The 15000-nt window shown below is 44.0% G+C and overlaps 1 protein-coding gene across 1 annotated transcript in view; it reads left to right on the top strand.

Annotated features, from left to right (window-relative positions):
- Window positions 1-13081, top strand: part of col11a1b (collagen, type XI, alpha 1b) — an 84228-nt gene extending 71147 nt beyond the window's left edge. The window contains exons 46-67 of the mRNA XM_072669049.1: window positions 20-127; window positions 476-529; window positions 628-681; window positions 788-841; window positions 1056-1109; window positions 1989-2096; window positions 2301-2354; window positions 2503-2556; window positions 3187-3240; window positions 5345-5398; window positions 5862-5969; window positions 6098-6151; window positions 6260-6313; window positions 6840-6947; window positions 7213-7266; window positions 7357-7392; window positions 7582-7635; window positions 7845-8103; window positions 8587-8699; window positions 8915-8983; window positions 9067-9300; window positions 10281-13081. Of these exons, the coding sequence (XP_072525150.1) occupies window positions 20-127; window positions 476-529; window positions 628-681; window positions 788-841; window positions 1056-1109; window positions 1989-2096; window positions 2301-2354; window positions 2503-2556; window positions 3187-3240; window positions 5345-5398; window positions 5862-5969; window positions 6098-6151; window positions 6260-6313; window positions 6840-6947; window positions 7213-7266; window positions 7357-7392; window positions 7582-7635; window positions 7845-8103; window positions 8587-8699; window positions 8915-8983; window positions 9067-9300; window positions 10281-10427 (1938 nt within the window). The 3' untranslated portion in view covers window positions 10428-13081. The remainder of the gene's footprint in view (window positions 1-19; window positions 128-475; window positions 530-627; window positions 682-787; window positions 842-1055; window positions 1110-1988; window positions 2097-2300; window positions 2355-2502; window positions 2557-3186; window positions 3241-5344; window positions 5399-5861; window positions 5970-6097; window positions 6152-6259; window positions 6314-6839; window positions 6948-7212; window positions 7267-7356; window positions 7393-7581; window positions 7636-7844; window positions 8104-8586; window positions 8700-8914; window positions 8984-9066; window positions 9301-10280) is intronic.
- The last annotated feature ends 1919 nt before the right edge of the window (window positions 13082-15000 follow it).

Raw genomic sequence — 15000 nt, 5'->3', positions numbered from 1 at the left:
GTGTGTGTGTGTGTTGCAGGGCAGTGATGGTGAGTCAGGCCCCAGGGGTCAGCAGGGAATGTTCGGACAAAAAGGAGACGAAGGCCCTCGAGGATTCCCTGGACTTCCAGGACCCATCGGTCTGCAGGTACTGAAACACTCTGGGCACAGTGAGCATCAAATCAACCACATACAGTGTACACACACACACACACACACACACACACACACACACTCAACCAGTGGTGCAAAACTGGGAGTGGGTGGGGCGGGCCTCATGTGAATGTATTGTGGGATGGTGTTATCTAGTGTATAAATTACTATACTGATGATAATAATAATAACTATAAACATGCTATGCTGTTCCATTTGGTTGCTATGGTGTTGGTAGGTGGTTGCCAAATGTTTGCTTTGCTCCTCCAAGAGGTTGCTATGGTGTTGCTACGCAGTTGCTATGGTTTACCAGATGATTTCTCACCTGTCTTGTCCATAACAGGGATTACCAGGACCCCCAGGTGAGAAGGGAGAGACCGGTGATGTCGGTGCCATGGTAGGTCCAAAAACATCTCTGAGAGTTTCTGACGCCTCGTTTGATGATTTCACTGTTTCACTTACGTTAACTGAGCTGACCTTCCTGTGTTCTGACAGGGTCCGCCGGGTCCTCCTGGACCGAGAGGCCCTCAAGGGCCCAGTGGAGCTGATGTGAGTGTTTCCTCAGTTGTACTCGGAGTTAAAGCTGTGTAAGGTGTAGTGTAGTGGTGGCTCTGCTGGAGCTGATCGCTGGAGTTAATGCTGGTTGTGTTTGCAGGGTGCTCAAGGCCCTCCTGGTGGTATCGGTTCAATGGGAGGAAATGGAGAGAAGGTGCGAGTCTGTATTTCTGCTCTTAAACTGTAATGAGGCCGATGCTTAATTCAGAGAAGGCCAGCTCTGTCTGTCTGTCTGTCTGTCTGTCAGCCTACCAAACGAGACACGCAGCAATTTGGTTTCTGGTATTTCATGAATATTGAAGGTGTTTCTGTAAACATGCTAATTCTGTCGCCATGCCTACAGTAATTTATCCTGATCTTTTCTGCAGGGTGAGACAGGCGAAGCAGGCAACCCAGGGCCTCCTGGAGAGCCTGGTATGGGGGTAAGTGTGTGTGTATAAACTCTGCAGGCTGTTTAGAAAATAAACCCTGGCATGCATATAATTGAGCTCAGCCTATCCACAGTCAGGGAGCACAGCTGCTCTTAGCTCCACCTACGCATTGTTAATGACCCTTATGAGTTTATTAACTCAGACTCGTTGGCGTATGAATTATGGAACACATTGTTCACATTTTACTGAAGCCCTGTAGCACCGTGGTGACCCCCCCTGCTCAAGTAAACATCATTGACATTTCAGATGGTTATTATTGTCTCCTCTGTTTAACAGGGGAAATTAGAAAAGCCGGCTGCTGCATATGAGGTCAGCATCGTGTCTACCTCTGATGCTGGGGGTAGCATCGATTCTTAAGACTATAAATTAAAGCACCTGAACTGCTGGGACTGTATTGATTGTGTCTGCTGTTCTTTCAGCCTGGCTGTAGCTGCATTACTTAGACTTAAACTTTTCCATCAGAGAATCTCTTATTTTACTACATTTAGTCAACTTTATAACATGTGCATGCCTTTCTAGAACCCTACCCATTCAGCCTACAGCAGTGTAGCCCCACCCATTCAGCCTACAGCAGTGTAGCCCCACCCATTCAGCCTACAGCAGTGTAGCCCCACCCATTCAGCCTACAGCAGTGTAGCCCCATCCATTAAGCCTACAGCAGTTCTTAGCCCCACCCATTCAGCCTACAGCAGTGTAGCCCCACCCATTCAGCCTACAGCAGTGTAGCCCCACCCATTCAGCCTACAGCAGTGTAGCCCCACCCATTCAGCTTACAGCAGTGTAGCCCCATCCATTAAGCCTACAGCAGTTCTTAGCCCCACCCATTCAGCCTACAGCTGTTTAGCTTAACAGGCGCTGTGCATTTTTTAGGGTCCTAAAGGTGAAATTGGAGAGAAAGGAGAGACAGGACCCCCTGGAGCTGCTGGGCCTGCCGGAGGGCGAGGACCACCTGGAGATGATGGTCCAAAAGGAAACCCGGTGAGTCTGCCTGTCACCTTCTTTTCTCTTTAGACTAGAATAAACCTAAATAAGCATAAAGCTCAGGGACCGTGTGTATCTGTACTGTAAGTCAATACCAGAATATCGAAACAGAAACAGTACAAATATGTTCGAATGATTTTAGCACAGAAATTCCAGCTGTCTTTCTACACCACATGAAACCAAGTCTCCTTTTCCTCTTAGGGACCCATTGGCTTCCCTGGAGATCCAGGTCCACCTGGTGAGCCTGGAGTTGGTGTAAGTTAAATCACGTATTTTGGAAATCATTCAAAAGACCACAATGAATCATTATGTAACATCTCCATTGTTAGAAACTATGAAAGTCAATATGATTGATAAGATTCTGGAGAAAAATAAAATATTTTAATGATTCTACCTCTCAAAGGGACTCGACGGCCTTCCTGGGGATAAAGGAGATGATGGAGATGCTGGTCAGCCTGTAAGTACCTGTTTATTCACAAATATTTTGTATACACACATTTGCAACGAGTTTCCGCCCACATCAAAGCGCTGAGGTGCAGAAACCCCGCCCACAACAGGGTCCGTTTTTCCTCTCACCTAAATCTACTCAACTTTTCACTCCCAGTACTAAGCTAAAGCCTGCCAGCTGTGATCTAGAACCTCATTGTATTTCACGCAAAGTTATTGACTTCTCTTCACATGTGAGGATGAACGCGATCTCCCTGGAACCAGACCGTTTCTGCTGCAGAATAATTGACGGATCCACTCAGATTTAACCCCAAACCCCAAGCTGATTTAATTACCGCTATGTACCCGGGGGTCAGCGACAGAGTGAGACAAAGATATACTGTCATATTGTTAAAAAAAAAAGTTGATTCAAAGCATGCAAAACAACATGAGCTGACCTTTTCCCTCTGAGAACAGGCTTATCGTTTACTGAGAAAGAGGAAGAGCGTGCCAGCACACTGGCATCTGGGTACAATCAGGAAACACCAATATAAACACAGTTGAAAGGCTCTGATTGGGAATCGCTCGCTGATACAAAGGGGACAGGACTTCATTACTGGACGCACAAATCTAATCCAGATTCATTCTGCCTGTACCACAGGGTCCGCCTGGTCCATCTGGTGAAGCCGGCCCCCCGGGACCCCCTGGGAAGAGAGTGAGTACCCCAAAGCTAACGAGTCTGCTGTTTGTTCTGTGGTTTTAATTCTGTTTGTGACGACTGTTTCTGTTGGCTCTGCTGCGGCTCGTCTGCTGGGACCCACTTCTCCAAATGAGCTCCGTGGCACTCTGTTGTCAAAAAGCACTAAAAGTGTTTTACGAGCAGAAGTTTAGATTTTTTTATTATCTGTTCCAAAGATATGGGCTGTAAATCTGTGTAACAGGAAACAGTGGACCCCTAAAGCTTCAAACTGACCCAGAGCAGGAAACCGCCTCACAGCGGACCATCAATGAGCCCTGCTTTCAAATTTCACTCCTCACTAGGGGTGCACAGTCAGAATCCGAGCCGGCCTAGATGTGTTTCTAATGGCCGGCCGTTTGATTCATTTCAGGAGAGCTATTCTTTTAGTAAGTCCATGTGGAGATGCTGTTTAGGGCTGACAAATATTTAGAAGAGTCCATTTAGATTCTGCTGCAGTTCATCAAGACTAGTCATGCATTTGTGTTGTTAATCACGACAAATTGCAAATTTTATATGCAGTCAATCCAGATTCATCAAATATTTTATGTATCGATTCACAATTGATCATATTTTGTCTTATTTACTGAAATTCTCCCCTAAATAAACGTCCCACTTTCTCTGCTGTGGGACCGGCCCGAGGCTGGCTGACGTTTATGAATTTCCTGTTAGAATATTGACCCCAGATCAGTTGAGTGACAGCTGAGTGGAAGCGGTACGATATCAGGAGGAAATGAAGCTGTCATTTTGGTCTCCGGCTCATGAGGCTGCATCCTGGAGACTCAGCCCGGAATAGATTACCACCTCATCCTAATACTGCGTTCATGTCCTGCCCCATTTCAGCACTGTAACAACGTACTGTCCCTGAAACAGCCTCTATCTGCCGCTGTCAGAGGGGCGTTTGGCTCAACACACCAGAAAATAAAGGATAAGCAGTTCTTTTATGCAGCACTCATTTCTTCAGTGATCATTAAGACTTCCCTTGGATTACGATCTCAGCAGAATCAGTCAACATCACCCAGAAACCTTGTATTTCCACTTTGCTGTTTGTGACAGTTTGAAGTAATATGAATCTGATAGTTGCTCTTTAAATTGCATGCTGTATTGAATGTTTATACCAATAGAAATGCTCAACTGCACATTAACGCCCATTAAACGTTAAGAGGGTTCTCCTGTAAAATTGCATTTTGGAGATATAAGATTTTTGCACATCAGCTCATTCAAACAGAACCAGCTTTTGGTGTAGAATACTTTATTTTTTTTGCTAGGAGTGAATAGAAAATGGATTGGTGCTAGTTTACTTCTGTATGGTTATTGATTAGGATGATTAGGATTAGTGTGCAGGCTGGTCGTTTCATATGACAACTGCTTACCTCCACAAACCAAACCATCTGGACTGAAAGGTCCGATCTGAACAGTCTAATAAATCTCAGTTTGTGTTGGAAGTTGAAATTAGGCTGTGTTTTCATGGAGAGTATTTCCACAGTAGCATTCAGCCTCAGGTACGATGTGTTTTGGGTTCGGTGGCGATGTTCATCTGTCTCCTGATTGCTGAGTGGATCTGTTAGCTCTGCATAAATGAGCAGTTTCATTTGAACAGCTTGGATTAACACTTTTCCACTCTGTGCGTTCTCTAACCTCTGCTGTATTAAGTTACTTTAGAGACTAAAGAGCATAACAGAGCTAAAAACAGCAGCGCTGATCATCTGGAACCCTGTTTATAGAGAACACGAAGTCATACAGTGTAAGAAACCACAGACGCAGGTCTATTAGTGATGCCTCTATTATTTATGCATGCATTTAGCACCAGGCTAATCAGTGAGGTATTTGTGATGTGGTACAGATATACATCTGCCATTAACCTTAAATAAATATGACTCATTCAGCTTTACGTATTTTCTACTTTGTTGGGTTTATGTCTGCATATCGTTTATTGTGTGCATGAGCTCAGCTACATCAAAACTAATCCTCACTGCTGAGTTTATTATATTCCACTATAAATCTAAGAAGTAAACATATATTGACATTTTATTTGTGCAGTGTGTTTTTGCCATACTATCCCTTCAACACATCTCTCTTATAGGGTTCCATTGGTCCAGCCGGAACCGAAGGGAAGCAGGGAGAAAAAGGCTCGAAGGTAAGGCCGAATCTGCCCGCTGTGTGTCAGTGACCAAACAGCTGTCCATTAAACTCACACTACCCCTAAAAGAACAGACAGGACTTTCCATCCTGTTCAGAAAGTGTTCAGGTTCTGAGGTCTAGTCACACATGCAGGGCTCTGCCTTTCAGTTAAACACTGAGCGCTTCAGACTGCGGGCAGGACCACGTATCTCTCCACACATCACACACTAATTGGATGCCAAGATAGTTTAATCCGCTCTGTGAGTTCTGTCAGGGGGTGATGGGAAATCTATATTTTTCTCTATTTCCATTAGAAAGGCACAGAACTCAGAACTGGATGCATGAGCTGATTAAACCGAGTCTGAGGTCTTTCCAGTAAAGCTGCAGTATAGTGTTTAATTGTCGGTTACTCTGTAAAAGAGGAACTACAGGAGTATTGCAGGTTGGTTGATGCACTGATTTCTCTTTTATCCCTGCAGGGTGATCCAGGTGCTGAAGGACCTGTGGGTAAAACTGGACCTGTTGGCCCTCAGGGACCACCTGGAAAGCCTGGCGCTGAGGGTCTAAGGGGCATCCCTGGCCCTGTGGTAAGATATGAAGGATACACTGCTAACACCCCTCACCAGCACAAACTGTTCGACTGTATGACTAAAAGGAAGTAAACAACTCTGTTAATTTGTTTATTAAGGTCTAATAGATGATTTATATCCTATAGGGAGAGCAAGGACTTCCTGGAGCTTCTGGTCAAGACGGACCTCCTGGACCACTGGTCAGAAACCATGCCCAAATCTACACTTCTCACTTTAAATAGGACTGCGTACTTTTGTTGAACAATATTACTCTGGTTGATGATGTGTCTTTTTTCCTGCACATGTAGGGTCCTCCTGGTCTGCCCGGTTTGAAAGGTGATCCAGGCTCTAAGGGTGAAAAGGTGCAGTTTCGGCTTCCATTCAAACCCTCTCATTTATAATAAACCAACACATCTTTACAGACCATCAGGGTGTTTCAGTGACCTTCGTATGCACACAAATGGCCATTTCTATTATTTAGCATCTTTTAATATATTGTATAGGTGAATAGAGGCTCCTCAGCCCACATGCTGAGCTCAGGTGGATGCTTTTAAATCGTGAGGCTTTTATAACTATATATTCCAGAGTTGTGCTTTCAGTCTGACAGATGGTGATTAAACTCTTAGCTGGCCTGCGATTCATAACCACCGCAGCATACACTCATAAATCTGCTTTGTGAGCAGGCATGGAGGCGTCGCTGGAGTGTGTTAGTATTGTAGCGAGCCAAGAGGATATAAGTGCCACAAAACAGCTCACACATCACAGCAGCTATAAACCCACCTGTCCATGTTCAAAATGATGACCTGTGGTTATTGGTTCAGAGCCGCAGGCGGAGTCTGGCTGGATGGTTAGAGATGAAGGTGGTAATGTGGTGTTTTCTCTCCACAGGGTCATCCTGGTCTGATTGGTCTGATTGGACCTCCAGGTGAGTCAGGAGAGAAGGGAGACAGAGGCTTACCTGGACCTCAAGGAACAGCTGGAGGAAAAGGTGACCCTGTAAGTGACCATCAACCCACCTACACACACACGTACCTTCAGCCAGCCTACACACCAGCAGCTGTGTCAGCACACTTACTGAAAAATCACTCTCAGCTAATTCTGTACCTGTTTTTTAAATATTATTATAAAATATTAAATATGATCTCCTGTCTCCAGTCGATCCTGCTGTCACATGATTTGTATATCCTGGAGCCCGAATGCTGACAGTGACGGGTCTTTCTGAATTGGGGCACTCAGTAATGATGTCTGTATTTTAATGCAGGGTCTTGGCGGAACTCCTGGTCCTGTTGGTCCTCCGGGTCCTCCTGGTATTCCTGTACGTTTAATTCAGTAAAGTGTTAAAATACACTGCATGTTAACCCCTTCATGACCAGTGATTAACCTTTCCGCTCTCTCTGCTCAACAGGGAACACAAGGTCAGAAGGGATCTAAGGGATCATTTGTAAGTAACTGAACAGCTGTAATATTAACTCACACTCCATTTAAGACAACATTAGTTTATAACACATGTATTAACTGTTATTCACACACACACACACACACACACACACACACACACATATCACATCAGATTAAGTGTCTAAATATTTGGTGATTTCACAACCTGACCTGATATTTTATGTTTCTAAAGGGTCCCGCAGGTCAGAAGGGAGAGCCTGGTGTGATGGGACCTCCTGGAGCACCCGTAAGTAATACTGTCACTGAATATCACACACTTGGTCACAGTCCAGTTATACAGTGTAATTACATAATTAATGATGTAGTTAATTACATTTACAGTGAATTTCCATGTTGTGTGGAAAGGCCTGAGGTCCAGTTTGTGTTCTGCTGGGTTCACAGAAACAGGTTTTTCTGTAGAAGCATCATTAACAGTTGGTTCTGGGTTTTTGTCAGGGTCCTCCTGGAGACATCATCCAGCCACTGCCTATTCAGATGAACAAGAAGTCGAGGAGGTCTCCGGACATGCAGGACGACGAGGCGGCCGCAATGATGGACTATGGTTTGGAGGGAATGGAGGGAATGGAGGACGTCTTCGGCTCCCTCAACAACCTGAAGCAGGACATTGAGCGCATGAAGTTCCCTCTGGGCACGCAGGACAACCCGGCCAGAACCTGCAAAGACCTGCAGCTCAGTCAGCCGGACTTCCCCAACGGTAGGAAAAGTTACTGGTGTTTAAAAGAAATTCTATAAATTCTAAATTATTACATTTTAGATGTAATTATGTTTGTTGATATTAATCATGTATTACAGACAACTACTGATGTATTAATATTATAGTGTAATATGATAAATGTATAATAAATGTGTTTACGCAGTTATAGAATAAGTTCACTGTAGCAGCGCTACAATCCTTTACTTTTTTCATTTGTTTAATGTTTGCTGTTATAAAGAAACACAAGACATAATTCTAATAATAAGAAACACAGTGGCGACAGTCATCTGTGTGTTAGTGTTTATAAAAGTATGTATACACAGCGTATTACTGCTCATTTTAGTTATTGATATAACAATAATACATTCAGTACAGCCCTCACTAACAGCTGCTCACCTAAATGGTTAAACAGACGCTGAGAAGAGGGTTAACTGTGTGTGTGTGTGTGTGTGTGTGTGTGTGTGTGTGTGTTGTGTTTTGCAGGGGAATACTGGATCGATCCCAATATGGGATGTATCGGAGACTCCTTTAAAGTGTACTGTAACTTCACTGCAGGAGGGGAAACCTGCATCAACCCCGATAAAAAGTCCTCAGGGGTGAGCGCCCTACCCTAAAATACAGTAACCCAAAATACAGGCTCCGCCCACCAGTGTGTTCTTTGGCCACCGATGTTCTTTGTAGCTGAGCCTCTTACTGGTGTGGATGAACATGTTCGTGGGCGGGGCTTGAGAGGGGGGTGATGTTCAGGTGAAATAAAATCAGATCTTCTTTACTTTTATCTGAGACGTTCTTCACCTCTCTCTCCCCACAGGTTAGAATATCGAACTGGCCGAAGGAGAGCCCGGGTTCCTGGTTCAGTGAATTCAAGCGTGGGAAAATAGTGAGTGTCACAGATTTAGGCTGATTTGTGTTCGGTGTGTCTGCTCATGCTCGAGTTTGTCTGACGCCTGTCCTGCTCCACAGCTCTCCTACGTGGACATGGAGGACAATTCAATCACCTCAGTCCAGATGACGTTCCTCAAACTGCTGAGCTCCTCAGCCCGGCAGAACTTTACCTACATCTGCCACCAGTCCGCGGCCTGGTACGACGCCAAAGCCGGCGGCTACGACAAGGCGCTGCGCTTCCTCGGCTCCAACGACGAGGAGATGTCCTACGACAACAATCCGTTTATCAAGGCCCTCTCAGACGGCTGCTCGGTAAAGCTGCAGGGATTTCACCCTCTTTACTGAAGCTCCCAACCCTTTAACCCTTAGAGCTCACAGCTGTCACCCCAGCAGATCCCCCTCCACAGAGCCAGTTCTACTCCTCCAGTCCAGAGTCAGCAGAACAGGAGCTTCTGAATTTGGGCAGAAGTAGAGTCTTATTTTGTGATCAGACTGAAGTGAATGAAAAGGTGATTCCAGGTGACTCAGACTCTCTGATCTGAGTCTAACAGGGCTGTGTATATCCAGCATGCTGGCGATGTGATCAGTCCTTCATCTTGATAACAGTATTTAAAAATCTGTTATTATATACAGCAGAAACTAAACTGCACACACAGCCTATTATGAATTCATTGTTTCTCTAAAATATCTCAAAAATGAGCTCATTTACATATCTTAATCAGCCTACCACAGGTTAGCCACACTCACTAATATTGGATATTCCAAAGAGTGCCTTATGAACTTAAAGAGCAGAGACCAGAGCTCATCTACATACGTCAGTGTTAAAGGCACAGTAGAATCAATGTTAAGGCTGGAAAACAGTAAAAATGAATGATGATCATATCTGGGACATAAAACCACACAAACGTGAAGCCTTTCAGACACTTTATCCACTGAGTGTGATTTATTTCACACAAGTTTGAGAAATTAGCCAGGATAAGTGTATGCACTTTAATAAATGCTTAGAATAAGAGAACAGGATAATACTAATAATCAGTTGATCAAATGAAACCTGTAGAAATGTGCAGATCTCAGTCTGACAGTCCGACAGTGAGAGATTAGATCTCAGCATCATTTCTTTCCTGAGAAGCTGAGTCTGCAGGGTTGCAGGGTGAGCGTGTGGGACAGGGTTTGGATTAGACTGTCTGACTGGTTGTTGTTGTTGTTGTTGTTGTTGTTGTTGTTGTTATTAGAGCTGAATGTTGATGGAGTTTAGCGAGCACTGATGAAGGCGTGTCTGTTCCTCTCCCCAGCTGAAGCAGGGCTACGCGAAGACCGTGCTGGAGATAAACACGCCCCGCATCGACCAGGTGCCCATCATCGACGTCATGCTGAATGACTTTGGAGATGCTAACCAGCGGTTTGGGTTTGAGGTAGGCCCGGTCTGCTTCCTCGGCTAAAGGGCTTCCTTGGGCCAGGACGGGTCGAGGCGCGTGGACAGCCACCATCGCCTCACACACACACACACACACTTCTGCTGGCTAACACCAGCGCCCACACTGCGTAACCATCAAGGGAATGTTCTTCATCACCCTCGTGTGGCCAGAAACGACTGAAACCTGCTCTCGGAGAACCAACATGAGGAAAAAAAGACGTGAACTGACTGGAGAACAGTGGTGCACTTTCAACCCAAACCAATGGAGGATCACTCCCTTTCTCCACCCCAACAACCAACATCCAACCAGCGAGCCCGGTATAACAGTTCTACAGTATTACAACACTAATCCTAGTGCCAGCCCTGATCTTAGTCCTAATCCCAAATTCTACAACCAAGTTTAACCCCTTAAACTGTTAAAGGTCTGGATGGGAGTCCATTCGCTCTCAGGGGAGTTTCAAATTACTGAACCATTCAGATTATACACGAGCGAATAGCTCTTAAAGGGGTAGTTTAACCAGCCATGCTAATATAGCTAACAGTGACACAACCTGCAATTAGCATTATAAAACTGACATAACATTAAAGGGACACTCCTGCCACCTTCTGATGATGTTTCCTCCTCCACCTTCAAGACATGTCATCATATCTGAGGGGGTGACTAGTCTTCCTTTAATTAGTGATTGATCATGTTAATTCATTGCTAGCAGCATTAGCACTTTTGACTGAACTTCCCCTTTAATGTCCCTGATTAGTGAATGACCTGCAGTTTAAGGGGTTCATTTCCCACCTTCATCCCAACCCCACAGTCCTTCAAAGTTCCTCCAGGTGCTTCCCAGTAAACACTCTCAGCAGTGTGCGAAATACCCAAAACATGAGGTGCTATGGAAAGTGCATTGTTTTTGATATAACTGTAATTATTATTTTGTACAATACTGTTCTTTCAGATCTTGCATGTGTATCAGAAATGCATCAGACTCTTTCACTTGATGAAATGTTGGTCACTATACAGAGAGAGTTTTCCTCTAGTTATCTATTTTTCGTTCGTTCTCGATGTTTGTTTTTAAATTTATCTTGAAACGTCTGTCCCTGTCATCACTCCAATAAACTCAGCATTCAAATGAAATCCCTATTTGTAATCCTAAAACATCCCTCCTGTAAATATTGACCACTGTAAACAGTTTACCTCCACCCTCATCAGATTGAAAGTAAGCCACTGGTGTTCGTAAGTGGTAGTGTTGATGCTGTGGTAATCTGAACACCTGAAAGGGGAACTCCACCCATTTTTCCCTGGAATTCTCAGAATAAGTGTTTGAGCTCGGTCAGAGTCGGGGGTTCGGTGTGAAACTGAGCTTCACTGTAGAGAACCTGACCCACTCTGATCTCTCTACAGTGGAGGTGAATGGAAGCAGGCGTCGGTCGCCATGACTACAACACAGATACAGCCCATAATTTATCTCCTATCCAAACCCACCAGTGAAGCTACACGAGTCTTCTGAGTTTTATATGGAATGATGATGATGATGATGATGATGATGATGAGGGTAAAATAGTGAAGAATAGAGAATCTGAACTAATCCAGTTTTCTTTAGGGACTACTTTCTGTAGCTGCACTACACCCTGCAGCATGTATCCCTCCACCATTTTAATGATCTGGTTCTAAAAGCAGGTTCTAGAGCCGAACTCTTCTCAGAACTCTGGTAGAACAGTGTCTCAGGCATCAGGCAGCGTCTTCATCACCATTAGGTGAAGAACTTTCTGTGAGGAGCTTTTAGTAGAGCTTCAGACGTCTGCTTCCCTTCACCTCCACTGTAGAACCACAGCTCTGACTGGAGGAGCTTATCTAGAACCTCCACTGTAGAACTCCAGCTCTGACTGGAGGATATTATCTAGAACCAGTTTCACACCCCCCCACCCCCCCCCACCCCCCCCCCCCCCCCTCTGTATGAGTTTTTATCTCAAGCCCTTATTTATGCAGAGAATTTTGGGAGATCTCCTGTTTTGACTCTTTCTGTAGAGAGCACTTATTTCAGGGGGGTGGATGGCGTGTATCTCACTCTCTACTCTGTAAAAAGAGTGCTGTGTTGAATTCTCCTGATTCAGACCTGCATTTCCACATCAGTTAAGCACATTCCCACTGTTCTGACTTTACCTCTGAGAGTAACTGTGTTTAATACGTGTGGAAATGCAGGCCGGACACCTGTAAAAGCAATACCTTGTTTTTTTCAGTGCACAGTTAAGTTAATATATAGATATTAAAGTGGATTCAAATGAATTGTTAATAAACTTGTTGAGCTCTATTGTGAATGCCAGTGTTGCCCAACTTTGAGATGTTCTGTGATTAGAATTGGAGCGTGCTTTTCAGCAGTGCATCGCTATTAAAACTGGATTAAAACAGCTGTGTATTAGATGTGTTTTTGGAGACTCTGTATGTGGATCAGTACTGTGTGTTTCTGCTGTATTTGAGCTGCTTCCTCGAGGCTTTCCTCCGGTCCTGCTTCTGCTATTTAAGCGTGTGTGTTCACCTCATGTGGTTTTTATCTCGATTTGTTTGATTTCTTCATATTTCTGTTGTTTCCAGCCCTTTTGTATCTGTCTGTCTGTCTCAGCCCCTCAGCCCCCTCCACTCACGGGACAGCAGCAGACAGTCGTGTAATTTTGCCTATAATTTATGTAAAACGTGGAATAAATGATTGGTATGAAGTAGGTAGTTCTGCTCGATTCAGTTTCCGTGCTGGTGTTGCTTTCTTCACAAATCTTCTCCCACCAGTGTCTGACGATGAAGATGATGACGGTGAAGGTGAAGGTGGTAAGTAAACTCCATTTTGACGTTATGTGCTTATGGTCGGATCACTATGCCCTGAGTCACGTCTGTGAGGTCAGAGCCAGTCAGTGCTGACCACCCAGCACAGGGAGGACCCAGCGTCCACAAAGAAGTGTGATTGAGCTTCATGAGCTGCTAAACTAAACATTAACTTCCTCAAAAGAACCTCAAACAAATCAGTTACTGACTGACAGATATTAATATTAATAACAATAGCAGTTACAGTACCTTCCTCAACCCCACAGTCACTTTACAGATTCCACAAACAAAACTGGCAGGTAAAGCAGATAAACCCACAAACAACAACATTAAACAGGGTCTGGAGTTTATTTCACTAAGCTGAACTTCTCCGTCTAGCCAGACTTTGGAGATGCTAACCAGCGGTTTGGGTTTGAGGTCTGAACCTTCGGGCTTTTGGTTCTCTGAGAAATCCTGCTTCAGGTCAACAGAGCAGAACCACAGAACAACAAACGAGAGTCTTGTACAGCAGCAGGTAAACAAAAACACAAACAATCAACAATAACACAAAACAGGGCCGTAAACATTCATATTTCATAAAAACTGCTACAGTCCTGCAGTGCTGGAAATGTGGCATCAGTCAGAAGTGTGGTAATGACTGCAATAATGATATTTATACTGTGTGTGTGTGTGTGTGTGTGTGTGTGTGTGTGTGTGTGTGTGTGTGTGTGTGTGTGTTTCAACACACTTTTATGACCGTTTCATCCCTAGCTGCTTCATATTACAGTAATTACAGTAATTACGTTATTAATTACATTTTTATTCTGAATTCTTCTATTTTTATTAATCTCATTTATTTTTACTCTGGTTTGTTGTTTTCTATACGTGATTATAGTGAACACAACACAGTGGAGTGTGTGTGTGTGTGTGTGTGTGTATTCTGTGAACCTGCTGTGTTCAGGATAATGATGTTCATCAGTTAGTGGAACTGCAGCTACTGCTGGACTGAACCTCTCAGCACGGTCAGCAGCTGCAAACAGCTGGAGTTACAGAAGAAGCAGCTCCGTTCATTACGTCCATTCTGCTCCTCTCTGGCTCGGTGAGATTCTGGGTTTTGGGGTAATTTTCAGGTCTACAGATGTATCGGCTCTAAAGGAATAAAGAGTGAGTGTATTTCCTGTTTTTTGATTTCTCACTCTGACACTCGGGTCGTTTGGGAGCATCAGCTTTCTCCAATCTTAGACCACACCTATTTTCTCCATCATCACTTTTTCTGGGCCTCCACCTCCCTTTCTGGGCTAGCTTTGGGCTACCACTACCCTCCCTATATTGTATTATATTATATTATATTATATTATATTATATTAAACAGCCTGATGTTTGTTATGTCTGGTTTTAGCTGATTTGGTTTATGAAGGTCGAGTGAATCGCGTGACAACCGGCTCTGTGTTTTCCTGATTTTCTTGGTTGCAGTTCGTTTGTGTAATTTAGGATGTGATAAAGCATAAATATTCATTTGATCTAATTTGCATGTTGGTAATTGGTGTTCTAATAGTCTATACTCATTAATAGCAGTAACACCAGTTTGAACAGTTTCAGCAGAACAGATTGGGGTGCTCAACCTGGGGGCGGCTTTCAGACTGAACACATTGTCTAACCGTTTTGATTGACTGACTAAATTAATTTATGTAAATTCATACATGAATAATTTGCATGCATCTCAATTTTGTAAACAAAACTTTTATTTAAATTTTCACTGTTTCTCCGCTAGCTCTTTCCATCAGGTCCCCATCAGACACCAGGACATTTTCTGTTA

This window comes from Salminus brasiliensis, chromosome 23 (assembly GCF_030463535.1).
Source record: "Salminus brasiliensis chromosome 23, fSalBra1.hap2, whole genome shotgun sequence".
Taxonomy (NCBI): Eukaryota; Metazoa; Chordata; class Actinopteri; order Characiformes; family Bryconidae; genus Salminus; species Salminus brasiliensis.
Note: the sequence above shows the minus strand (reverse complement) of the source record. Positions and strands in the feature narration are given on the sequence as shown.